At 41.6% G+C, this 25,788-nt stretch overlaps 7 protein-coding genes across 9 annotated transcripts; 3 read left to right on the top strand and 4 right to left on the bottom strand.

Moving 5' to 3' along the window:
* Positions 1 to 5,593: 5,593 nt before the first annotated feature.
* Patr-1 (Protein associated with topo II related - 1) lies at positions 5,594 to 11,368 on the bottom strand. The gene is made up of 5 exons (XM_017149596.3): positions 11,221 to 11,368; positions 10,191 to 11,031; positions 8,149 to 9,698; positions 7,256 to 7,501; positions 5,594 to 7,199 (listed from the first exon to the last, which is right to left on the bottom strand). Exons 1-5 carry the CDS (start codon positions 11,257 to 11,259, stop codon positions 6,921 to 6,923), a joined length of 2,955 nt encoding a protein of 984 aa, XP_017005085.2. The 5' UTR covers positions 11,260 to 11,368; the 3' UTR covers positions 5,594 to 6,920.
* A 340-nt stretch (positions 11,369 to 11,708) lies between these two features.
* bdwf (bedwarfed) lies at positions 11,709 to 12,986 on the top strand. Its single transcript, XM_017149603.3, has 2 exons — positions 11,709 to 12,211; positions 12,273 to 12,986. Exons 1-2 carry the CDS (start codon positions 11,819 to 11,821, stop codon positions 12,864 to 12,866), a joined length of 987 nt encoding a protein of 328 aa, XP_017005092.2. The 5' UTR covers positions 11,709 to 11,818; the 3' UTR covers positions 12,867 to 12,986.
* Trm7-32 (tRNA methyltransferase 7-32) lies at positions 12,970 to 14,100 on the bottom strand. Its single transcript, XM_017149604.3, has 3 exons — positions 13,901 to 14,100; positions 13,172 to 13,845; positions 12,970 to 13,116 (listed from the first exon to the last, which is right to left on the bottom strand). The coding sequence occupies exons 1-3, from the start codon at positions 14,019 to 14,021 to the stop codon at positions 13,012 to 13,014; spliced, it is 900 nt and encodes a 299-aa protein (XP_017005093.1). The 5' UTR covers positions 14,022 to 14,100; the 3' UTR covers positions 12,970 to 13,011.
* On the top strand, positions 13,735 to 18,882 carry LOC108062783 (uncharacterized). Of its 2 annotated transcripts, none has more exons than XM_070217313.1 (13): positions 13,735 to 13,871; positions 15,321 to 15,456; positions 15,509 to 15,619; positions 15,679 to 15,838; positions 15,897 to 15,923; positions 15,990 to 16,152; positions 16,206 to 16,553; positions 16,617 to 17,435; positions 17,492 to 17,663; positions 17,728 to 17,824; positions 17,889 to 18,020; positions 18,083 to 18,224; positions 18,283 to 18,882. In XM_070217313.1, exons 2-13 carry the CDS (start codon positions 15,424 to 15,426, stop codon positions 18,509 to 18,511), a joined length of 2,433 nt encoding a protein of 810 aa, XP_070073414.1. In that variant the 5' UTR covers positions 13,735 to 13,871; positions 15,321 to 15,423; the 3' UTR covers positions 18,512 to 18,882. The 2 variants fall into 2 exon arrangements, with proteins under 2 accessions (XP_070073414.1, XP_017005086.2); XM_017149597.3 differs by lacking the exon at positions 13,735 to 13,871 and adding an exon at positions 15,014 to 15,188.
* A 119-nt stretch (positions 18,883 to 19,001) lies between these two features.
* Positions 19,002 to 22,288, top strand: LOC108062785 (peroxidase). Of its 2 annotated transcripts, none has more exons than XM_070217315.1 (5): positions 19,002 to 20,379; positions 21,082 to 21,421; positions 21,479 to 21,674; positions 21,729 to 21,834; positions 21,893 to 22,288. In XM_070217315.1, the coding sequence occupies exons 1-5, from the start codon at positions 19,157 to 19,159 to the stop codon at positions 21,972 to 21,974; spliced, it is 1,947 nt and encodes a 648-aa protein (XP_070073416.1). In that variant the 5' UTR covers positions 19,002 to 19,156; the 3' UTR covers positions 21,975 to 22,288. The 2 variants fall into 2 exon arrangements, with proteins under 2 accessions (XP_070073416.1, XP_070073415.1); XM_070217314.1 differs by having other exon boundaries at positions 19,070 to 20,379; positions 21,986 to 22,288.
* A 539-nt stretch (positions 22,289 to 22,827) lies between these two features.
* On the bottom strand, positions 22,828 to 22,991 carry LOC108062710 (uncharacterized). Its single transcript, XM_017149488.3, has one exon. It carries the CDS (start codon positions 22,989 to 22,991, stop codon positions 22,833 to 22,835), a length of 159 nt encoding a protein of 52 aa, XP_017004977.2. The 3' UTR covers positions 22,828 to 22,832.
* A 454-nt stretch (positions 22,992 to 23,445) lies between these two features.
* Positions 23,446 to 24,245, bottom strand: LOC108062708 (spaetzle-processing enzyme-like). The gene is made up of 2 exons (XM_017149487.3): positions 23,959 to 24,245; positions 23,446 to 23,830 (listed from the first exon to the last, which is right to left on the bottom strand). The coding sequence occupies exons 1-2, from the start codon at positions 24,243 to 24,245 to the stop codon at positions 23,446 to 23,448; spliced, it is 672 nt and encodes a 223-aa protein (XP_017004976.3).
* Positions 24,246 to 25,788: the final 1,543 nt, after the last annotated feature.

Below are 25,788 nucleotides of genomic sequence, written 5' to 3'. Positions count from 1 at the left end.
GCGGTTATATATTTTAAGGCCTTACGATTTTAAAACTTTTAGGCCGAAAATTATCTTGAAGATCACATAAAATATATGTACATTCATAGAGCCCACATTTATTGTCAATACCTCAACTAGTTTGAATTTTAAATAAATTAAAGTTAAATTAAAGTTAAGTTTTTGATAAGGAACAAACATTTTTTTTATCCTGTTAAAATTACAAAAAATTAAACAAAATGTAGTAAAGATATGTATGTTGATCCTAACTTTCTTTCAGTGCCAAGCAGACGCTCCGGCAGGAACCCTGGTTCGTCAGTTCCAGCTGAAATACATAATTGTCTCTCGTTTGGACGACTCGAAAACACAAAAGCAAATAGGCTCCCGTCATTACGATAATAACAGGTCGGGAACAGGGAACACAGGCCACTTGTGGAGTGGAACCGGCAACCGCCGATCTTGGCAGGAGGAATTTGATCGCGTCGTGAGCGTTAAATAAGCGAGAGTCGGGCCCCTGACTTGTGGAGGGGTTTGGGCATCGGTATTACCTCCGGAAAGGACAGCAGGAGTTTGAATACATTATTTTCTTATGAGCCAAAAGACATTCCGCAAACGCTAAACAAATAATAAGACAGCGAGGAGCAACGTCCCAGAACGCATCTTATTTAAGAGCCTCAATTATTTAGCAATTTGGTTGTTTATTTAGCTTCTTCCTTGGAAAGTGAACAATGAAAGTATAAATGAATATCACAACTTTTTATTAAAAGAAACACACAAAAAATAATGTTAAATTAATTGCTCTTTAAAGTTAGTATACTAACTTGAGATTAAATTAATTCACTAAATAATGTAAAAATATCTTATGCGTTTGGAATTCATTTTGAAGTCGTTTGCAAAAATAAGGAAAGTCAATTTTTTCCATTTCCATTCCATTTTTTTATGACATAAATAAAAACATAATTTTATTGTAATATGAAAACAGATCGTTAAAATAAAATATAGATATACCGATGGATATTTCCATCGCTTTGAATGCATTTAAATTTCCTTTGCTTTAAAAATAAATCAAAGATTTGATGATGAGGCCAATTTTACACGTGCCTATCAAAAGAGTTTACCTTTACAAACCTGACGTCATCTACATATAAACAAATGCACAATGTGGATTAGCATAAATATGTGTGGCTTGTGTGTGGGATGGGATATAGTTTCGGTGATATAGTAGATGGTCATCTCTGAAATCTTAACTCGCTCGGCTGTTTACGCGTTGGCATGTTGGGAAAGTATCGGGTTTCCGATTCGTCTTTTTTAAACGCCGACAAAACCAGTGGAATTCCGTTCATTCAGAATGTTTCCCTAATGTGCTATCTGAAGAATTCTGGGAAGTTAGGTGGCTGCTAGCGAAAAAGAATCTCGAAAGGGAAGTTGAAGCGAAGAAAAGGTCAAAACCTTTGCTACTTCATTTTACAAAAATTTCCCACATTCCCGTCAGATTAAGTTAATAAGCTGCAATGGTACTTGTTCTCCTGACCTTCTGATATGTCTGAGTGATTGTTCAGTTGACAGGGCCCCACTTGGGTGGTCACTCATCCTTGAGAACTCTTCACTCGCATTCTTCACGAATCTGCTGCAATCCACTATCAGCATCCGACTTCCTCTGAAACCCCCAAGCTGTCGAAATTCCTGGCCGACCTGAAAACCAGTTTAGCATCGCTCCATCATCTTCTTATCCTGTGCAATTCTTTGGGATTTGTTTGCCCCTTAACGAGTTCCAACCTTTTTTATTCATTGATATTCCCATTGCTGTCCCTTTACCCTCGGTTTTGAGTTTCATAAGCTAATTTTCGAGAGTTCATTCAAAGAAGATAAATCTGAGTAGCTTGTGTCCCTTGAAGTCGGAAGAATTTGTCTGGCCTTTGAGCTCTTGAAAGCCAAATCAACTTACCTGATCACTTGAATTATCGGTCTTTGTTTTTAAAAAAAAGTAACAAATTTATATAACTACTAACTTTATAATTTTATTATATTTGTCTATAAAACAATCAGCAATTTGCTAAATTATTTAAAATTCTCTATTCATAGTAAAATATGAGTTAAATGGTTTTAAAGAATTTATTTTTTTTAATTAAACTAAATGCTGTGATTAATATTTTTATTTCTATTTTAAAACTAAAAATCTATATATTTTGATATATTGTAAAAGTCATGGGTTTTTGCAACTGTTTTTTAAACACTTCTTGGTAGCTTTTAATAATTTGGTTAATTTCCTATTATATATTCCAATTTTTCAGTATTGTTTATGAATTAAAACTCACAACTAAATAGTCAAGTAAGTTTTTCTTATTTTTTTAAACTAAGAGCCTTCTTAAATCGTAAAACTTATTCACTTATTTAAACATAACTTGTTATCCAGGGTAATTTAGGGCTTACCTTCTGGATTTTTGGTCATTTGCCGATTTATTTGTAACTCTATTTAAATGGTTCCGTTTGAAAGTTTGTTTTGGATGGCGCGCGTTTACTTTCGAGAGACGCGATTTGGGCGGTAGTGTCCTGTGGCGCATTTCTAAGCCAACTAAGCGCCAGTCGTAGCAGGACTCGTCCTTTTATAGCCGAGGACTCGGCTCCGCTGGTTTCGTTGCTTTCGGTGCGCACTGGAGACTCCTGCGGCTGCGACCACTGCGCAGGGATTCGGACATGGAAGCGGACTCGCCGGCGGCACGGAAGAACCATTGGACAAGGCGCCGTCGCCGCCGCCGTCTGAAACTGAATCGAGCTTACGAGTCAGTCGGTCCTCCTCCTTGGACGCCGACGCCACTCGTCCTTCGTCCTTCTGACTCATTGCCCGTCCGCGCCAGCCATTCATGCACCAAACTGGCACTTGTATGCAGATGTGTGTCGCTGTGGACATTCGAGTTTATTGTCTTTCCCAGCCTTTTTTGTGGCGGGCAACTAGGATGTTTTGGTTTTTGTTTGTTTTGGTTTTTGGCTACCGGACGACCCAGCGGCAACTTGAGAAGGAGTTTTTGTGTTATCCCAAACATTGTCATGTCCATCATAATTTTATTTCCTTTTATTAATATTGGGTTAAATAATAAATAATTGTTTATATTATAAGATTTTTTAAGTTTAATTAATTTTACTTTTTTTAAGATATATAATAAGATAATTAGGTCTCAAAGATTTTTTTATAATTTCACTGTAATATATCCCCCCCAATAAATCAAAAATTAATTAAGTATCTTTAGCAATCTAATCAGATTCATCTTGAATAATACATGTACGCATTATTAACAGACCCCCGTCGCCTCGTCCCCATAATAAGAAATCGTATTAAATTGAAAGAAATTGAGGGACTGCAAAAAGCACGACGGAGTAAGTACATAAATTTTTAGTTGGCGTCACTAGGCGTCTGGTCTAGTCGCACTGGTGTCTAAGCTGAAACCTATCTGCGCGCCATTTCGTTTTTCAAATGTTGGCTGCCGGCGACGGCGACGATGGCGACTGGCGGCCGAAGTTGGCCTAAACCGCACAGCGAGCCCTAGACGCAGACACTCCGATGGGAAAGTCTGCACGACCCCGTCAACCTATTGGCAGCCAGAGGAGAAATCAAGACACCGACTCTCATTAACCGGTAATTAAGTGGTTAAATCAAATGCAACGAGGTCGAAACGCATGTTGGTTTGTAAAGCGGGGATCTTGTAACTTAAGTTATAGGAAAGCAATCACTGAGATCGTTGGATTAAAAAAATGTTAACCTTAAGATAAGGTTTAAGAAAAAAGCTTAAAATATTACTCATACGACCAGTTGGCAAGGTAAAGTAATGCTTAATAAGTAATCTTCAAAAAATTTATTAATTTTAAAATAACTGTCGTATGTGCAGTATTAATAGGTTATAAATAATGAATAAATTTAAAAAAAATAATAATTAATATGAGGCTTTGCCAACATTGCGTATGAGTGATTTACTTAGAAAATTGTATACAGATATTTTATACAGAATTGATCAAGCTTATGTGGGCATCTGTTAAATCTTCTTATTATTGTAAATTGATTGGTTATAGTGTAGATGAGATGATCCTCTCCTGCCCCCAACGAGCCAATCGTGGTGTGTTGTCAACAAAAACAACGACCAGATAGACGCGACAATAACTCGTCATCATCGACGCGCCGGCTATTTTCGCATCTAATTGTGAGAGCAGCGGCGTTTGGCGCGCCAATTGGTGGCAATGGCAATAATAGCGGCGCCCAGTGGCGCACACTTGGCCCGTTCGCAAATCAAAGTTCTGCGTATCCGCATCCGCTGAGTCCTGGTCCTGCCCAGAACTGCGGCACTGTCTGCTCCTGCTCCTGGTCCTGTCGTCCTGCCTGTCGTCGTGCCATTGTCGCTGTCGCCGAAGAAGCAACGACGGGCGACTGGTCGCCGCAATCGTCTGTCTAAGTCTAGCCTTTCGATGCACTGCGAAAAACTGATTGAAACTAGGTAAATCGAAATACTTTTTGGGAAAAATCGTAAGTGGCATTAATTGTTGGACCAAAAACTAAAATCTTATTCTTTGGTGAACAATAAATTAAATTGTAAGCTAAAATATTTTATTTTAATTTTCCTTCAAAATTACTCATGCAACATGTATGTAGGTCATTAAATTAAAAAAAAGTTTCCAATTCAAACATTTTCAGACAATAAAAAAACGGATCTCTGCACCAAAATGTGATACTTATGATATGATACTTAATGATACCTAAATTATATCCCTAAATATTTTAATAATTAATTGCAGTATTACCTCCTAATATTTAAAGGCGATTTTCTTCAGAAACCTATGGCACCAATTTTTCAACTAGTTTAAATAAATAAACTTGCACGCAACATGAAAACAATAACTATTCTTGTGAGGCTTGTAAATAAAAAATGTATATTATTTTATAAAAATATTATATTTTATATATCATTTAGCCAAGTTACCTAAAAAATTTCTTCGTCTTATAAAATAAGTTCCTCCGATAAGCTACGATTTCTCCGAGTGCACCGCATGCTAGTGCCGAATGTGGGGTGGGAATGGGTGCGTGGGCTTCGCTTCGCATCCCTTCGCGCTGGGCGGACTGCTGCCGACAAGTTGTCGTCTTGGTGACCGTCGCCAGTGGTTGGCGTCGCCGACTCAGAAATTTGCAACAATTCCCGAGCGCGCCGCCGCCACTTGTTACGCACTTTGGCGCCTCCGCACAACAAAATGTCCCTTACGGACAGGCAACTGCCGACACTTCGACGCTTGATTCTGCGCCAAAAACAAAACACAGACAGACACAAAACATGGTCTCCATTGATGCTGATGCGATGGCCCCACTCTAAGCATAATTGTTTATAGAAATGAAATTATAATTGTAATTGGTACCATAGAAGAGAAAAATTAGAACAGTACCTATTCATTTGAACAAATGAACTGAAGGAATAAGTTTAATTTAATTTCAAATGCGTTAAAAAATCATATACTGCTAAATAAGCTTTTTTAAATAGGTTCTAAATATTCTTGCATAACAAATAAATTAAATTTTTTTAAACAATTTAAGCTTGAGCTTAAACAAATACTTCGAACCCCAATAAATACTATAATCTGGTTTCGGTGTGTTCTGTGAAATGGTATGTTTTATTTATTATACTCCTTTGAAATTATTTCATTTTTAAAAGTTTCGTTTCAATCTGCGAACATATTTAAGTTAAATGTTTGAAGTGTTGGTTGTGATAAATACAAATTAAACTACAATAGTTATTGTATATGCGTTTACATTCTTAAACAGCTATCGTATTTCGACTCTTCTTTGCTTAAAAAGCACAGTTTTTAAAGATAGGCATAATTCTTGCAATCGACCTGAATTTTTTAAGATACAAAACATGAATTTCTTTAAAAAATGACTTAAAACAACATTGAAAAAATGATAAAATGTCGATAAAATTAAAAACGAAATAAAATTAAAATGCTCTACAACGGATTCTTACAACAAATATCTCTCCGTTGTGTTACAGAAGTATTATGAAAATTGCAGTGTTCCTAATTTCCAATTTTGTGTTTGTGTGTTAAACTAATTCTTTCCGACCGTCGGATTTTCGTTAAATTTTAAAAGTCAAAATGTATCACAATTTTGATCATTTTGTTATAATAAACACGCTTCCGGCTTCACTTCTCACAATGCTAATTATTTAGTACACATTTATGCTGAATGTCTCGATTATATTTAATGGGTCTTGCACAAATTTAATTCAATGAAACCCAAAATGTAATGTTATAGTAAAAATTGTATTTAACCGATATTTACAAATACCAGACAACAGATGGATATTTATAGTTGCACGTTTAAATGAGTATGCATGTATTGCGCATATATATCGGTGCTTAAAATTTTTAAACGTAGTTGTTATATTCCCTTCTTAATGCGGGTACAAGTTACAGTGAAAGCCCAGTTTTTCGATGACAAAAAAAATTAAATTACCAGAATGCTAATTTACATATTATAGGGTGGATTATTCTTTATAAATCTCTACAGAAAATGCCGGAAAAGTACTCCTTATCAATACAAAATGATATAAGTATGTACAATGAGCAAAACCTACCATTTGATATTTTATTTATAAAACATGCTCGCCTCTCTATACCTTTCTTGTACAGTGCACATAATTTTGGATAAAAGAACGTTTCTAACAAACTGTTATCAAAATTTATTGACGGTTGAGTACTTTCTCAATTTCAGTGTGAGATTTGTATACCCTGTAGCAATATTTTGTGTGTAGTATGCGTAAAAATAAACACGATCGTACATATGTAAGTATTGGATACATATTTTATACAAACATATGCGTAATTGAGTAAAGCAATGTGAACTCGGCTACATAATTTCACAATTATTTGAAACGCCTCAATCGAAGAGAACGAAAATCCTGCCAAGCAACCTAATCAATTTGATGCCTGGCTTCGGTTATCAATGCCAAGAGGGCATCAAGTTTAAGATCTTTAAACCGTTCAAAGTGGTTCGTGAGCGGCTGAATCGCATCAGACTCGATGGCGGCCGAGATGGTCTGGTTTTGAATGGTGCGGTTGAGGCAGGATGCCACCTGTGCCAAAAACTCCCGCCATTTTTGTCTGTTCTCCTCGCTAAGAGTCGGGTCACTTCGGGAAACGTATATTTCTTCGGCACGAAGTATTAGGGCAACCAGCGATAGGATTCCAAACTGCAAATTTAATGGTTATTGAGTGAGTTTACTACTTGGTAATGCGGATAACATACGCGACTGCAGAAGATTCCAGTCAGTTTCTTGTCGTTCAGCGTAATGCCAGCTGAAATGCCCACTAGGATCTCAAAAGTGGCTTTGTTTATGTGCTTCTTGAACTCTGGGTAGAGTGCGTGTAAGACTCCCTCAACGTCGTCCTTGTCCTTTTTCACCACTGTCTGCAGGGAGCAGAAGACACCGCTCCACACGACCCAGCGAATGTTTTGATCCGCAATGAAGGGCATAATGCGGCGGAGGAGAATCTGTAAGTAAAGAAATTTTTAAGTTACAATTTAGTTATTAGTTTATTGGCCTGAAAATTTGTCAAGGAACAGGCACATTTCTTAGCTTTGTTGGGGATCAACCTAATTATAAACAAATACCGGTGCAAAATCGTATATAAATAGGTTGTAATAAAGTTTAAACCTTCTTGGCTTAGTTGACATTAATGAAGAATTGGCCATATGTAGAAAATTAGAGCCTTGCGCGAATCATTCAATTTTTGTTTTATCATAGTATGCCATGAAATTTCTGATTTGTTTAATTCAATTCTATGTGAAATAAATTGAATGTTTTTCTAATTCATTTCGAATTTAATAAATGAATAAATTAATAATTTTTATAATTTTTTTAAATTTGCCAGACTTTGTGCTTTCTTTTGAGAACAAAAAGTGGAACAATTTTAACAAATCAATGTTAACTGCTTAGAAAATAAAATTCAAGCAGATTTAATCACAAAATTATGGCCCTTTCTTCTTAAAAAGAAAATGTCGTTTGACTTATTTCGGAATTCATGCCATTCATTCATTCAATTCCATTAAACTAAAAATTCTAATTAATTCATTCATACAGGGCTCTAGTTGACATTTATATGTAGTAATTAACTTTATAATATAATAAACAAACTCACCTTTCCCTTGCGCACATTCATCATGGACACCACCTTGTCGAATGCCAGACCGGCTTTCAACTTATTGACCAGCGCAGCGTTCGTCTCCACCTCGTAGTTGAACTTGTTCTTCAGCTGCGGATTCATGGTCGCCGGATTGGCGGCTTCGGCGGCCCTCTCCTCGGGCGTCTTGTTGGCCATTTCCAGCTGCTCGAGGGCTGCGATGCGCTCGGCCTCCTTCTTCTTCTTCAGCTCTATGGTGGCCATCACCTCGGGGCTTTCCAAGTCCTCCAGCTTTAGTAGATAGCGGTACAGCGTCTCGATCAGCAGCAGAATGTGACGCGACTTGCGCATGCTGCTGGGATTAACTTCGTGGCTCGCCGAGGGAGGCAGCGGCGTGGAGCTCGTGGAGGAAGAAGTTGGATTGGCCTCTGCACCGGCACTCGATTCACCGCTCATAATGTCGGCATCGATGATTTTCCTGGGCGCCGTAACACTGCCGTACTGCAGCTTGCCCAGTGAGTTCTCGAACTTTAGCGGCGAGAATATATAGCCGGTCAGGTTGTTGTTGTTGCCGCCCACCATTGACCCATTGTTCGTGCTGCCCGCCGTGCTGCCGTTGGCGTTCTCCGAGTTGCGACGCTCGCGTCCGTGTCCATTGCGAGTGCCGTTCTTGTTGCCCAGCTGCACCAGAATGAGCTGCGCATGTCCGCGTGGCTGGGTGAGCGGATGATTGAGCTGGTTGTCCTTGTGCGCCTGACTGTTGCGCATCTGACCGTTCTGCTGGGCCTTGCGCTCCCTGAACACCGTGTAGTAGTAGTCGTCGATGTACGGCGTGTCGGTGTTCAGCTGCGACAGCTGTATGCCGATTAGCCAATGCTTGTCGCGCGTGCTCATCAGGTTGGCGTACTCATCGTACTCCTCCAGCGGATAGTTTCCTGTGCCATCCGGACGCCGTCCCATTTGCTGCTGCTGCTGTTGCTGCATCTGCGTCTTCTGGCGATCACTGGCCACCGATCCTGCCCTGCTCTGCATCATCTGGCGCACCACGGCCGCCTGCTGGAGCAGCGGATGGTTCTGCTGTATTTCCTGCACCAGCCGAATGTTAAACATGTTGTACATGGAGTTCGGTGGCTGCTGGCCCAGCAGACTGCTGGCCGCCTGCAGCGGGTGCGGCGGCATTCGCGGCGGCTGCATCTGGTGCGGATGGGGCGGCTGCATAAATGCCGCCGGATGCATGCCAGCCGCGCGCATCGCATTGAAGCTCGGGTGCATGGCAAAGTTGTTCAGGGCCGTGGGCAGGGCGTGCGGATTGGGTAGTGGTCGCTGGCTGCCGCCGGGCAGTGGAAAGTTCGGCGGCATGTGCTGCGGCATGAGCGGATGCGGCATATTACCGGGCAGACCGGGCGGGTAAATAAACCCGGGCGGCACTCGGTTGCCGCCAGCCATGCCGTTGAGTTGTTGCTGCGACGGCGGCGTGGGCAGTAGCTCGGGCAGTGGATGGGGACCGGGAAAGCCCAAATTTGGCCTGGGTGGAGAGGTCTGCGGCGTTCCCATGAAGCCAGGGGGTGCTAAAAATAGTGGTTAAACAGTGTTAGTTTTATAAGTGTGCTTCCAAACTTATTATCTTATTATGGAGCATTTTTTTTAAGTCCTTGAGATACTCGACTTCAAAATAATGCCATCCGTTTTACCAATTTCTTTAACTCAATTTAACTGTTGACTTTTAATTTAATCTCAGACCTGCCTAGGGTATTTTAAGTACTTTACTTGATAATTTCTATTGTATTATTAAGTTTGTCACATAGATATTGCTTCTTATAATAAAATTCAAGACCATTTTCCTAAGACAGTTGATAGAAAAGAAGCGCGTCTCAATTTAAATCGAAAATTAAAGAATTGATGCTAGATCAAAATTAGTTGCAAACTTATAATCGAATTAGGTAGTTCTTTTGAATTAAATTATTACTATTTCTGTTACTCAATCCGATGTGACTAGCGCAATAAATATAAGTTTTTAATAAATAAATAAATAAATAAATAAAAATTGATTATATGCTCACCCTTGTGCTGCGCTTGCTGAGGCGGCTGCTGCTGCTGCGACTGTTGTTTCTGCTGCTGCAGTTGATGTTGCAGCTGTTGCTGTTGCAACATGGTTGGTGTGGCAACCTGCTGCCTGTTGCCCAGGCTGAAGTCATCGAACATCTTGCGCTCCGCCTGCTGTTGGATTTGCTGCTGCTGATTCTGCTGCTGCTGCTGTTTGGGCATGGACTGCTGGATGATCATATTGCGTTCTATGTCCTCGAGGGTGGTGATCTTGGGGAAACCCTGTGGCGGCAGTGGAAAGTTGGCATTCGCCTCCGCCGGTGGCTTCATCTGTGGCTGCAGCTGCTGTTGCTGTTGCGGCTGCGGCTTGAAGGCGCTGCGCATGGGCTCCCGGAACAAGTGCTGGTTATTTGGGAACGGCTGCGAGCCCCAGACGCCCGAGTCCAGGTTTATTCGATTGCTCAGGCCGCCGGCTTCGCTGTCGCCGCCAAACGTGGACAGATCCATGTCGTCCAGCTTCATCGAGGAGAGGTTGAGCTCCAGATCCGAGTCGCCGACGTGCCGCGACTGCCGGAAGGGCGCATTGAAGGGGGCCGGAGTGGAGCCGCTGGACGAGGGCGCCGAGGAGAGCGGATTGCCGTGGCGCAGGAAGGCGCCGTTGCCGTGATCGCCGCCGAAATCCGCACTACCGCTCCCCGATTCCGCTGGCCGCTTGCGCACCCTTTCACCATTCCCGCCCAGCCGCACCATCGTCTCGTGGGCCTCCTCCCAGTCGCCATTTATCGCCGATCCGAAGGTCTCGTCATTGAGGGCATCGTACTCCGCCTCGGCGATGCGTCCGTCGCCACCTTCATCGTCCTGGGAACACAAGAAAAGGCAGTTTGCATTAGACATCCCAACGTTTCGCTGCCCCCGGTGGCCTTCGATGCCCCCTTCTGTGCCCGTTTGCCGAGTGAAAAGTTTAAGTGTGCGTCGCGCATCCGGCGCTCCCAGAGCAGCCCCGCTTTCCCCCGTTTCGAACGGCCCAGCACCACGATCACTGCTTACCGGTAGGTTTGTGTCAAAGCCGAAAAACGAGTCGTCCATGGCGTTAAAGATAAATCTATTGCTTTACAAAAAATTATCATGACTTGTCAGTGACAAGTTGTCACCTCACAGTGTGCCCAGCGCGGCGTGGGTGGTTGGCTGTGCGAGTATCGATAGGTGGTATCGATAGTTACTGTGTAACGTGTATCGGCGGGATTTGTGGGGTGAAGTGATAAACAAATAACCTTTACTGTAACCTCATGATTAATAGCTAGTTTAATTAAACAAAGTGTATTTTTATTAATTAATTAATAGTACTTAAATTAAATTTCTTGAACACTGTACATCGTATGACATTGGAACGACCGGGTAATTTTTCTTAATTTAATTTCGATTTATTTATAAAGCAAATATGATAAAGATAATCCTATTTTAACTTATATTACCCATTTAATTACTTCTTAATACCATATCAACGCAACCGATACTTGGAACCAGTTCCGAAATTCAAAATGGAACCAGCTGCCGCCAGCGCATCTCTAAACCACTGGTTCTTAAGATATCGCGGAGGACGCAACGCCGAATCTGTTTTTCATTTCCCCAAGTTAAAAGCGGCAAAATGAAGCGCAAGACGAGCGAGATTTGGTGCTTCTTCCGGGCGGTGGACGACACATATGCGCTGTGCAACATCTGCAAGGCGAAGCTCTCCTACAAAACGACCACCACCAATCTGAGCAAGCACATGAACAGGATGCATCCCACATCGGGACTCAACCGGAGCTCCAACTACAAATATCAGGCCAAGAGCAGTAGCATCATGGACCGGAACAAGGGCAAGCCGCGCAACCAGACGCAGGAGGTGATAATGCTGGAGTTCGTGAAGAAGCATCCGCGGATGCTGCAGAATCCGACGTGGGAGACGCGCAGCAATCTGGAGTCGCTGTGGGAGGAGCTGACCTCGGACCTCAATCGCCACGGGCCGCCGCGAAAGGATGTGGCCACCTGGAAGAGGGTGGGTTAACTTAAACATAATCCCTCCTTAAACACTTATTAATAATCTTGTTAATCCCCAGGCCCTGAAGGACTGGAAGCGGTTCATCCTGAAGAAGGTGGAGAAGAATGAGCTGCACAACGTTCCCTTCGGCACCAGCCTCAGTTCCTCGGAGGAAACCATCGCCACCTTGTGCCGCCTCAACGAGGACGTTAGTCAGATAATCATGAAGGTCTCCGACGACGAGGAAATGCACGAGAATTCCACCACCGAGTTCGACGTGGACGATGTGGAGGACGTGGTGCCGGAAGAGGACAGCGGCGCCCTTCAGACCTCCGCCGAGTACATTTACGAGCCGGAGGAGAGCAAAGCGGACATCGACCCCCTTTACCTGCAGTCCAGCAAGCGGGCCGCCTTGGCCGGCAGTCGAATGGCGGAGGAGGAGGCGACGACGACGACGACGCTGCTGCTGGATAAGATTAGCAATAACATTGGCATGGTCCACGATGCCGCCAATAGCGCCCATCTCGCTCTCAACGAGTTCTTCGTCCTGTACAAGCAGAAACTGTACGAGGACAAGCGCCATCATCTGGCAATCGAACAACTGATGGCCGAGAAAATCGAATTGAAAAAGAAACTCTTGGAGATCGAGCAGCGAAAGTTGTCGCTAAAGTAATAAAACAGTAGTCTTAATAAGCATAAAATAAACTAAGTATTCCATTAAAATGTTGCCTAATTCTATCGCTCTTCAACTTGCCTGCAACCAAGACAACTTAATATACACATTTCAATGTCATTTTCAGGTTTTATTTCTGTGACACTTAGCTGATTTGTAATTGTTCGTCATAGACTTCCTTTAATATTTCTTTAAATTCCAGCGGATATGAGGCGTCATTGATAACAGCATCGTAAACATATTCTGCATCCTGCGGGATAAATAGAATGTTGAATTACAATACAATACAATACAATATTTCTTACCGATTTTGGTTCTTCTGAAGTGCAGGATGCAGAATCACTCAGCCCGTTCAAATCCCCGCAAGCAATGAAAGGAACTAGCCGTCGGTTAACATCAGATCCTGTTTTCTGTGCCAGCAGACGAATATCATCTCGAGCTGGGTTGATCACTTGCGGAATGTAACCGGCGGGCAGGCAGAAATCGGAGCAAACGACAAATGCTTCAATGCTTGAGGGCCGCGAACTTGGCGGCTTGTAGATGTCGAACTTCTTGAAGAATATCTGCATTTGGGAGCTCAGAAGCCAGGTGGCGTTTCCTTTGAAGATCTTGGCCACGAAGGTTCCCCCATTTTCCAGCACACAGGTGGCAATGCTGAGTGCAGCGACCAGCAACTGGTGCTGCATGTACTCGTCCATTTCGTGGACACCGGTAACATCGGGTGCTCCGTCGCAGACCACCAGCTGCGCCTTCTCATCGCCGCCAAAGTGACCGATGATGGCCTCGGCGGTCGACTGCTTGGTGATGTCTCCCTGCAGCTGGATGATTCCCCGAATTGGAGCCATCGCCTGCAGATCCACTGCTATGATCTTAACGGCGGCCTTTTCGTCGTCCGTCTGGCAGGGATCGTACAGCTTCCGGGAGAGAACCTGCGACCAGCTTCCAGGAGCAGCACACAGATCCACGGCCCGCTGGACTCCTGGTTAAAAAGGGTTAAATTTATGGGTGAGAATCAGAAATCCTGTAACACCTACCATTCAGAATTCCATAGGCCTCGTCCACGTGGAGCAGCTTGAAGGCACTCCTGGCCCTCCAGCCCTCCTCCTTGGCCTGTCGGTAGTATATATCACGTTTATCCTTTGACGTTTTTCCCATTTTTATCTATTTTACGCCTGGACGAGGGTATTTCCCATGCTGGGATGAATTATTAGGGATGATCTGTGGTGGAACTGGTTCATTAGAATAACGTGATTTAGGGTATTCTCTGTTCATTGGTACATTTTCGATTTTTTTGAATTCTAATTTTTATTTTTTTTACTAGTAAATCTCATATTTTAAAATTCGGAAATAACTTTTGAATAATAATGTAATATTTGTAAAAATTATTATTTAAAATATGTATCTTTTGTATTTAAATTGTACGAGTTTTGACATTTAATAGTACCGATTCTGTTTTCAATCTCATCTTTATAAAATAATTTATTTAATCTCAATAATTATAAAACCAAGACAAGAGAGAACGCTATAGTCGGGCTCGTGTCCCGACTATCTAATACCCGTCACTCGGCTAAAGGGAGTGCGAGGGAGATGGATATATATTTTTGGATTGCGTATAACTTTTTAATGAATGGTCCGATTTGAAAAATGTCTTCTACATTTCGATAGGTATAAATATACACAACAAAATTGCATTTATACTTCTCGGAAATCTTTAAAGGTGTGGGCGCCAGGCACATTTCAAAATCGTTAGTGGGCGATTGTGGGCGTTAGAGGGGGCGTGGCGCTCGTCTGAAATAAACTTGCGCTGCGTAGGAAGCCCAAGAATATGTGTGGAAAATCTCAACCTTCTAGCTTTTGTAGTTTCTGAGATCTCAGCGTTCATACGGACAGACAGACAGACAGACAGACGGACAGACGGACATGGCTAGATCGACTCGGCTAGTGACCCTGATCAAGAATATATATACTTTATGGGGTCGGAAACGCTTCCTTCTAGCTGTTACATACTTTTGCACGAATACAATATACCCTTTTACTCTACGAGTAACGGGTATAATAAAATAAAAATATTTTCTAAAGAGTATCTCTGGTACCACCAAAAAAATGCGACGTAAAAAGGCGCACAAAATATGGCCGGATTTTAGTAGGTACGCAATGCGGTCACATTCTTAGCGCCAGAGCTTTAAAAACACGCATTGCGAGGTTTTTTCCAAATTAATTGCAAAATATGCATAGAATTCCATTGCCCGTGGTTCCGGACCCTTGCCCCGAGGCCTCGGAATGTGAGACCATGTCAAGGGTCATGTGTCCGCGCAACCTGATGTGAGTAACAACGCCTTACGGTCCATGACCACGCAGGTTTCCCAGTATTGCGAAATTCTAGTTATCCTGCCGCGAGGTCCTCTCCGTTTTCAACAATATCTCAACTAATATATGCATTTTTCACGATTCCAGAGAATGCGAGCTGTTCTTGAAGGTTTTGCAAAAGGAAACCGATGCAGTTTTTCTCGGCTTTTCCGAAAGTGCTCAAGGTTCTCTCAACATTTCCAAGGAGTGTATGCGAATGAAGAGTCCCACGGTGTTGAAGAAGGTAATTGCCTTCGATTTCTAATGATAATCCGTACTTTAATCCATTTATTCAGACCTTACAGAGTCTGAACGAGATCATAAGCCGCGCACCCAGCGGCACCGCCACATTCGTGGACGCGATTTTGGCCCGAAGTGTGCTCTACATGAAAAGTAACCAGCATGCGGTAGGTGATCTGAAAACCCCTCCGATGAGCTATATTAATAACCCCATTTTCGTTATTAGATCGCCTGCAGGGACTTGTTGTACTATGAGTCTTTGGATCCGTCTCTCAAGACAACCGAGGGAACTATCGTCTCACAGATCCTCCTTTGCATATGCCTCTATATGAACCGGGAGTATCAAGCATCGAAGGACAAGTGGACTGTCTTAAAAGACCTCATTGGTATTATTTATAAAGATATTTTATTGTATTGTAAAATACAGCATTTTGTGTATTTCAGAAGAAACGCCGTTGTCTGAAAAAAGTGGTAGGTATACACTTTCCCTATTATTGATAAAGGCTTTTACCGGTGTTATTTTATGATATATCCTAGAAATCGGGCAGTTCCTTAGTTTAATGCAACAATATGAGGAGAGAATCAACCAAGACAGGAGGAATGTTGAGGTAACCAAGAAAGTTCAAAGCCAAATCTTACCATTTAAGGGTTTTAAGATGACCCGCAAAATACCATTTGCCAGCCAGGCCTGTGAATATTTGTAAGTGTATAAAGTTTACTAAACGCGCAATTAATGTACATGTTATTCTACAGAGAAAAATCCAATGAGAAACATGCCGGCGTCTATGCCTCATGCGACATTCCCAAAGGAGAAATAGTTATGGTGGAAAATCCTGAGCTATTTCAGTTCAGTGCTCCGTTCCTGAACTGCGATCTGTGTGGATTGCACCAGGAACAGCTCTTCACCTGTGATACCTGTCGTTATAAGACATATTGCTCAAAGCTGTGCATGGAATCCGATGCGGAAGTCCATCAATTTGAGTGCTACGGATATAAAATTGGCCTGATACCAATGCTAGAGGCTTCGATGCTGTTTCGCTTGTTTCTGCAATCAGGAGAATATATACTTCCGGCTTTAGTTGACTTTGCGATGGAAGGCGGGTATGTAGAGTGTGAATTATTTAAGTTTACATATAATCACGGTTTTCTTTCCCCCAAAAACAGAGTAGTTAATCATCCCCGTGACGCCTGGATGTTTATACTAGAGCATGCCCAGGAAGAGGATAAGGAATACAGTTCCATTGGAGAATTCCTTGCCACAGCGCCGGATTATAAACTGCTTACCAGGGGGCAGTATCAGGAAATCGTTACCACAGCATTCCGATTGTCGGTGTTTATCTACAACGACCATGACCTCGCAGATAAATACTTTTATTTGCTCGCTCTCCAGAAATCCGACGTTATTAATGTGATGGCGGCGATACTTTTACGGTTGGGAGCACACGTTCTGTTGAATTCCCAGCGAGATGAGCTGCACTATCCGAAACCCGGAGAGGGCATGAATGAAACTCATGAAGAGTTCGCCAAGTGCGCTGCACTTCCAGCGCCAATTGACCGCATAAGCGCAAATGCATTTAGTTACTATGGAGTGAACGCGATATCTGATTTTGTAGACTGCTACAATGACGTTCACGACAACCTAGATGACGTTGACAATGAGTTGCAGGAAAAGACTTCTAAAGATAGTCCAATATTTCTGTTTGCTGAAAGGCTACATTCGATATGCATTCAAAAATATGAAATTGATACTGTTGAAGATCTCACAAGTGCGGAAACCTTGCCCAAAAATCAAGTGGACGAAATTTTTGAAATCTTTAACACATCCAAACGTTGCCAGTTGCTGACCGGTGTTGCCAAATTTTTTCATCAATTCATTTATCAATATTTTAACAAAATTGAAAACACCTTCCAAGTAAAATCAACGTTTTGTGCCACCTTGAAAGCTTTTAGGCAGAATTGTGCGACCGAAAATGTTAAAATCATGTAAGTACATTGCTGTGAGCTGAAGTTCAACCCATTAAAATATCTCATTTCTTCAGATCTCTACCGAGTGGAAAACGTGTTGGAGTTTCCACTAAAAATGTCGTTGACGGCGATGAATTAGTGGTATGCCCCGATTTTCAAGGTCATCGAGATCAAAACCTATTTTTGGAGCTAGCACAATGCAAAGATTTTAATTTTTCGTCAAAAGCTAGCCATGGAAAATCAAGTGTACGTAATAGATTCTTTTTTTTTTAAATCGTCTACTAAACCTTTATTTAATTATGACTTTCAGTTCGAGAAGAAGCCTTCTCCAGAGTTTGTACGACATAACGAAGCATTCATATTCGCTATTAACAACAAATTTGCTGCTTGGAAGCAGTCTAGACAAGGTTTGTTTGATATTAGTTATTTTTGAATTTTTGTTTAATAATGGAATTTGATTTAATATTTCAGATGCAAAACTCCAACTTGATTTGTCCATCCTATACGGCACCTACAATAGTTTTCTTGCCCTGCATTGCGCAGAAAAAGACGATATTCGTTTGCTGGGCGTTCTTAAATTCTCCATGTTCTTAGCCATGAATGGTTTGTATTTCCTAAATTCATAGGGTTCCGATTGTACTTATTTATTAATTTATTTAACACAGGCTTCTTGCAACATGCCAGTGATAATATTTTTAACTTAGTTGAGTTAATTGAGTTGGATGACATATACTTTAAAGACGTCCAAATCTACCATCGAGTCTTTGATGTAATCAAGCATATTATGGAACAATACATTGACATCATGTGAGCTTAAAATGTCTTATATTGACGGTGATTGTTAATGACTGATTATCTTTTGCAGGATCGATTATGCGGATGTCGGCCCGGAATATCCCAAAATGGTTCTTGTGAACTGTTCATTGATATTAAAAAGACTGCAGCTTCATACCGAAGCTTTAATCGATAACGAAGACGCGTCAGCTTTATACATGGAATATAGTACCTTTCATTACAAATGGAAGACAATAATTAACTCCTATCTTCAAATGCCACCAGGTCTGAGGGCCTTTTTAGTAGAGTCAAAAAAGTGAGTTCAAATTAGCTGCTGTCCTCATAGAAATGGATTTTAAGTTAACGTCCTATAAGCGTTGTGTATAATACATCCTGTAAATTCTCCCAAACGGATTCAAACGAATGAACCATGTTTTTTGTTATTTAAATACAATTAAAGACACATTCCAGTTAATTTATTTTTATGTTAAAGAAAGCCAAACATTTAAGTTAATCGTATGATATTTATAAGTTTCGTAAATAAGTTTGTTTGATTTATTCTAACAAAAAAAAAAAAAGAAAAAGAAATGAGTCAGAACTCTGTACTTAATGCACTTCTTAATGACTTAGCCTTATCTGTTCTTATTATTCTTGCTGCTGGCAAAAATACAACTACCAACACTTTTATCTTCATCTTGACCATTGTACTTTTTTCGAACCGTAAACACGTTCCGGTCGACATGAAATTGTTTTTGAAATTTGCCCACAGTTAAGCTTCTGAATATTGGAAATTATGCTCGCATATTTCTGCACGTTCTTCAATCTTGCCAATCTTACCAAGAATTTCGCGTTGCATTATCACGTCTCTGGAGCGCGTAGATCGTGCGGGCCAGCAGCTGGCGGAGATCTATAAATGGGCGCCCAGTTGCTGGTGCTGCATTGAGTTTTGTGGTGTCGTCGGTGCTATGAGAGTGTTTCTGGTGCTGTTGAGCTTGCTGGCGGTGGCGGTGGCCACCAAGTGTCCGTTTTCGTCGATGGAACCTCTGGCCAGGTCCAAACGGGGTGCCTTTGACGTTCGTCCGGCGGTCAGTGACGGAAGTTTGGATGCCCTGATCAAGGACTTTATGCCCAAGTACAATTCCAACAATGTGCACACCAGTTGGGCAGAGCCTTCTGGTCCTCAACAAACTTTAAGGTGTGGCGTTGCGCCCCGCAACTGCCTGAATGATACTAGAAATCTCCAGTACCGGAGTTTGGATGGTTCCTGCAATAACCTGCTGTATCCGGAGTTTGGAATCGCTGTTTCGCGGTATCGCAGGCTACTGCCTCCTCGGCAGGTGGAACAGGCTCCGAATGCCCGACTGATCTCTCTGTCACTGTACGGCGAGCAGACGAGGAACGACAGGTTCCGCACCATGGCGGCCATGCAATGGGGACAGTTTGTGGCCCACGACATCAGCCAATTGAGCCTGCGGGGCGCACCGCTGGATTGCTGTGCTGAGCCACGTCATCCCCGCTGTCTGCCGATTAGCCTGCCACGTGGAGGACCCATTGCCTATAATACTGGAAGGACCTGCCTGCACTTTGCCCGCAGTACCTCTGAAGCGGATGCCATTTGCCCGAAGAATGGTGCACCCTATCCCGAGAAGCTGACGGTGGCCACAGCCTACCTGGATCTGTCATCGGTCTATGGCAACAACCCGTCACAAAACAGCAAGGTACGTCTGTTCAAGGGCGGTCTTCTAAGGACAACCTACTCCAATGGTCAGCACTGGCTGCCGGTGAGCCAGAATGAGGGAGGCGAGTGCGGCACCAGGAGCGAGTGCTACACAGTGCCCGATAAGCGCAATCAATTCCACGCCACCATCACCCTGCTGCAGACTCTGCTCGTTCGAGAGCACAATCGCCTGGCCGAGAACCTGGCGCTGATCAATCCCGATCACAGTGACGAGCGCCTCTTCCAGGAGGCTCGCAAGATCAACATCGCCCAGTTCCAGAAGATCACCTACTACGACTGGCTGCCGCTGTTCGTGGGTCGCACCTATACCTACCTGAACGGCCTCATCTATCCCGTGGAGCCCACTGAGTACGTGAACGACTACGATGAGACGGTCAATCCTGCTGCCTATGCTGAGTTCTCGGCCGCTGCCTTCCGCTACGCCCACACCCAGATACCCGGCTGGTTCTCGTAAGTACTCGAATTAAGACTTCAATAGACCTTGGATTTTGCATATTTGTCCATTTTTGATCCGATTTTTACCAAAATTTTTAGGTATGTGTCATATTCTTCAAATGTGAAATATGAAAAAATATATGCAAAAAATATATTCAAAAAATATATGCATAAAATATGCAAAATATATGCAGAAAATATGCAAAATATATGCGAGCAACTGAGGGCTAAAATTTTTAATGCAGCCCTCTGGTATTCTAAGGAACCTTTAGTAAACACGGCGAGCAATTTAAACGAGCAGTTTGGCCGATAGGGCCAAAAACTATTCTGCCCCTCTTACTATTTTTGCCCCCTTCTCGTTTACTCGTTGAAACTAAAAATAGGGTTTCATTAAATTTGGAAAAAAATTAGATATCTCAGAAATGACGAAAAGTAACAAACAATTTTATTCGATTGGCTATGAAATGGTCATTCTTGATAGTTGAGTTTATTTTATATTTTGCAAATTTTGCATATATTTTGCATATTTTATGCACATGCATTTTATGCAATTATGCAAAAAAAAAATAAATATGCCATTAATTTTAAACTATATTTTTATTGAAACGAACTTTGGCATTTTCAAAATTGATCTATCTTTATCCTATAAAAATATGCAAAATTCGAGGTCTGGACATCCTAGTTTCCGTACTTAATAGTTAATGAACTTCTCTATAGGTTGGTTGCCCCCAACCGCAGCTCTAATCAAACGCTGCGCCTGAGTGACTACCTCGGTCGTTCAGAGACCATGCGTTTGCTGCATACAGGCGATAACTTTGACGCTTTGCTGAGAGGCTTGGCCACTCAGCTGCACAAGCAATCGGATGGAAACATCGATCCGGAGATCAAGCACTACTTTATCCGCAAGGAGTTCGAGGAGTACGGCTCGGATCTAAAGTCTATTGATATTCAGAGGGCTCGAGACTTCGGACTAGCCTCCTACAACGATGTGCGAGAGTTTTGCGGACTGCGAAGAGCTGTAAATTGGGCCGATTTCGCTCACGAGATTCCGGGAGAGGTAGTTTACCTAAATAGTTTTTTGTAACTCAGAGCACTGTAATTTATAATCCTGTAGAAAATATCACTGTTGCGTCGATTGTACGCCACTCCAGATGATGTGGAGCTGGGTGTAGGTGGCACCCTGGAGTACCATGTCCCCGATGCTCTCTTCGGACCAACTCTGTTGTGCGTCATTGGAAAACAGTTCCTGAACACAAGACGCGGCGATAGATTCTTTTTCGAACGGGAGAACGCAGGAGGATTTTCACGCGGTAAGTGGGGTTTTGTTCTTATGGCAACAGCATTTTTCAATTCTTGTTCCACAGCTCAACTGGCGGAGATCCGTAAAGTGAGTCTGGCCAGCTTGTTCTGCAACAACGCCAACTATCTGCACTTAATTCAGCCAAATGTATTTGTTTTCCCGAACTCACAGTAAGTCCATAAATACTTAAATCTAATAAACCCTCATATATAATGTCTTTATCCATAGTAACCTACTACTCAACTGCAATTTTATCCCACAAATCGATCTTAGCAAGTGGCAGGACCTCAGGCCCCAACTTGTACACTAGTTTATCCATAGTAACCTACTACTCAACTGCAATTTTATCCCGCAAATCGATCTTAGCAAGTGGCAGGACCTCAGGCCCCAACTTGTACACTAGTTTTAAAACTAGTTAATGTATCTAAAACAAATTAGCCTGTCCAATTTGTTCTTTCAGATGCAAACAATTTTATTTATCACACGGTCTATCATAATTTTTTGCATTATCTTTTTTACACAATCAAAGAACGAAGTGTATTTTGTTTTGGAAATTGTGATTTTCTGTTAAAAATATAATATATAATATAAGTTCCATGGGAATAAAAAGGATTGTTTTAAATAGATCTTAGACATTTCTTTTTTCTTTGATTTTAATTAGCTCATAATAATTCGTTGAGCGAATTAATTATTATCTGGTGTGACACAGAAATCTCTTAGAATTCAACTGTAATTTCGGCCTGATAGATTTCTGTGAAGAAAATAATCATTACTAGTATCATGACGCAGCAATTTTTTCTGTCGAATTCCAAACTAAAATTCATTTTGCACAAAATAAAATGACAATTTTTTCTTGTTAATTTCAATTTATTTGTTTACGATTTTACAAATTTCTTGTAATAAAAAAACAGAAACTTTAAATTCAAGATTATTCAATTATCTGCTATATTCGTGTTCATTTTTGCAAACATGTTGATATTTAAATAAATATATCACAGCGCTAAAATTAAAAAGTCCCAAATATCCTGAAACCAAATTTGTCCTCTTCAGAACTCCTCAGTTAGCAAAACGCAGTAGTGTAATGCAACAAAAAAGGGTTTTATTTTCTATACATTTCGAAATAGGCAAGTCTAGGTTTATAAAGTCCTCTGTTGGCAGTGAAAACTCCTTATGCTTTGGTGGTGGTGGTGGCGGTGGTGATCCATGGGCAAAGTGGAGATCGCAGCATGCAGGCGATCAAGAGGAAAGTGGCCTCAGTTGCAGGAGCGCTGAACAACATGAGCATGGCAACCACCAAAATGGCCATCAGGAAAGTGGAAGACTGCATGGTGATTTAGATAGTGTGTTACTCTGCTGGATCCAGAATTACCTTTCGAACCGAACGGGCTGCTATTTATACGCGGTTCTATGCTCGCTTACAATACCTGCAAACTAAATAGCTTTTCTTTACACAGCCCGAGCGAGTTTGCTTAAATGCTACTGCGAATATTCATTAATGTTTGCCCAATGATTATACTTGTGTACATATATGTACCTGTGACAATATTTTTTACTTATAAATTGCCACATATTTGTCAATTATAATTATTACAACATCCCCTAGACTGTTAAACAAATATTGAACTATATTAGGTTGTCCGGCTCGTTGAGTCGTTCAGTTGCACTTGCAATCTATTCATTAAAATCAGTTAGATCATTTAACATTCATCATGGTAATTTTATTTAATTTCACTATATACAAATCTACTAAGAGGTATTTTAAGTTTATATTGGAAAATAAATTACAAATGTTTGGTTATCCAATCAACATACATTGAAGTTTTCGTGTAATATGATGGCTTGTTCTTGCCAGATTTGTAACCATAGGAGATGATGCCGGCTAGATACATGACCTCTTGCCTCCCTCGTTTCATGGTGGCCATTAAGGGACCACCGGAATCCCCTTCAGCAATGTCATTCAGGACACCCCGTGCACATATTTGTGTCTTGAATTGGAATATCGGGGACTTACACTTCAAGTCAGATGGATGCAGTTCCTTAATGATGCTGCGCATCAATACTGGACTGTTGTTTCCCCAGCCGGCTGCCTTAAATATTCGGTTGTGCTGTTGTGATGTTTCAATGCTCAAGTCCGGAAGACAAATCGGTTTTATTGCAGCGGAATAACTAAAAAAGATGGAAAAGAGGTGAATTCAAAATCAAATCGATATAAACCATTTTACAAAGATATGCTTTAGAAATTTCTAAAATTATTAAAATTTTAATAGTATCAATTGATTGTCTCCATTACTCACACCACAGGTTCTTGGAGTAGCAGCAGGGCGATGTCGTTTCGATATGCACTTCCATGGAAGAATTCCTCATGTACAATAGCCCCAGCCACGTTGATCTCAACATAACGGGGAGCGTAATACCATCTACCATTCACATAGCTTTTGTCGGGATCGATTTCGGTGTTATGTTCGCCCAGGCGCACTCTGTGGGGTGAGCCGATATCAGGATTTCCAGGATCTCTGACACAGTGGGCTGTGGTCAGGACGTACCAGTTGTTTATCAGGGAGCCCCCACATTTGGGTTTCATTTCTTTAGTGTATCTATTCCAATACAGAAGCATCGCCATCCAGGGAAACTCATTCAGTCCCGCTTTTCTGCCGTTCGATGGTCGACTTATTTTTCCACAGGTTTGCTTTGGTAGGACATTTTTTTGTGGAACATTTTGCCAATTCCAAGCTTGAATAGGATTCAAAATGTAATAATTCACAATTATAGATTTTTCACTTCAAACTCCTACAATTTACCATCTGAATAGGTCAAAAGAAAAGCCAGCAGCAGGAGCAAAATGTACGCTTTGATTCCGAGGAACATGTTGATCCGGGAAGTTTTGAAATAAAACTGTTTGTTGTACAGTTATTGTCACAGCTATTTATTTCATTATTAAGAATTGAGTAATTTCTGAGTAATTATTATTGAGTAAGTCCGAAATTACTTTAAAAATTGCTCATCATCAACAAAATTTTATACATAAATAACATAAGTTCTTACACAGCAAATAGTATTATCTATCCGTATTGATAATAATAGCAAATTCAACACGATATCTGTGCCTAAAATCGCACTTGCCCAAAAGAGAAACACATACGAAAGTCGTTTAAAGAGGAACTTACAAGTCTTTCAATTATATTTTATGTGGCTTTTTATGGTTTGTTTCTCGGCACACGCACATGATTGGCTTCGATTGTAACTAAATCCGTTGATTGCCTGATTTCGACCTTGAAGTGAAACTCGGTCCATATTTATGTGTTTATTATCCGACACGAGGGAAACATTTCGTTGCATACTTTCTGGCGGGGCGGCCAATGAAATTGCGGAACCGGAAACAACTAACGGGGCGCTAGTGTTTGTTTAATTCCGTTTCTGTCTCATTTTATGGATGGATTTTATATGACCGATTCTATATGGCCAAAAGTGTTTATGCTCTGCGGCCGGCGGAAGGACATCAAACACTGTTTTTGTTGACAATGTCTGACGTAAACAGGACACTTTCCCAAATTGTTTACGAGTGGAATTGATAAGGCTGTGTAACCGATTAGGAGGACGCTCGAAAGTCAATCAGAATCACTCAAATGACCCGTATCCAATACGCAAAAATGATGACGACATGTCATATGGTACTTATACTATATACAAATATATATCGCCGTAGCCCATGGGACTGCATAAATTTCGATTCGGCATCGCTGAGTTATCGCCATCATTCGCACAATAAATGACAATATTTTGCAGCAGCAAGGGCATTTCAAGTTGTGCCCCAATAATCTGCTGCCGCCATGGCAACGATTTATCTTTATATCCGAGTGTTTCGCTTTGATTTCGCTCGTAAATTGGCCGGGTCAGCTGGCGATTTAAGGTTGAAAATATCAGTTTGCCGGAATCTTTAAGAACCATTTAGCAGCCACACGCCAAAGCCAAGGTCGCCCAATCGACTTGTCTGGGCCGACCAACTATTAATGCATTGTACGAGCGGCCAATTGAGACAAGATAATGAACATCGGGCCGAATCAAGTAGACGGCCAACTTCTGGAACTGTAACAGCTGCAGGCGTCCAAATTGGCCATCCGACAGGA

This window comes from Drosophila takahashii, chromosome 3R (assembly GCF_030179915.1).
Source record: "Drosophila takahashii strain IR98-3 E-12201 chromosome 3R, DtakHiC1v2, whole genome shotgun sequence".
Classification (NCBI taxonomy): domain Eukaryota; kingdom Metazoa; phylum Arthropoda; class Insecta; order Diptera; family Drosophilidae; genus Drosophila; species Drosophila takahashii.
The sequence above is the reverse complement of the archived record's forward strand: the minus strand, read 5'-3'. Positions and strand labels throughout refer to the sequence as shown.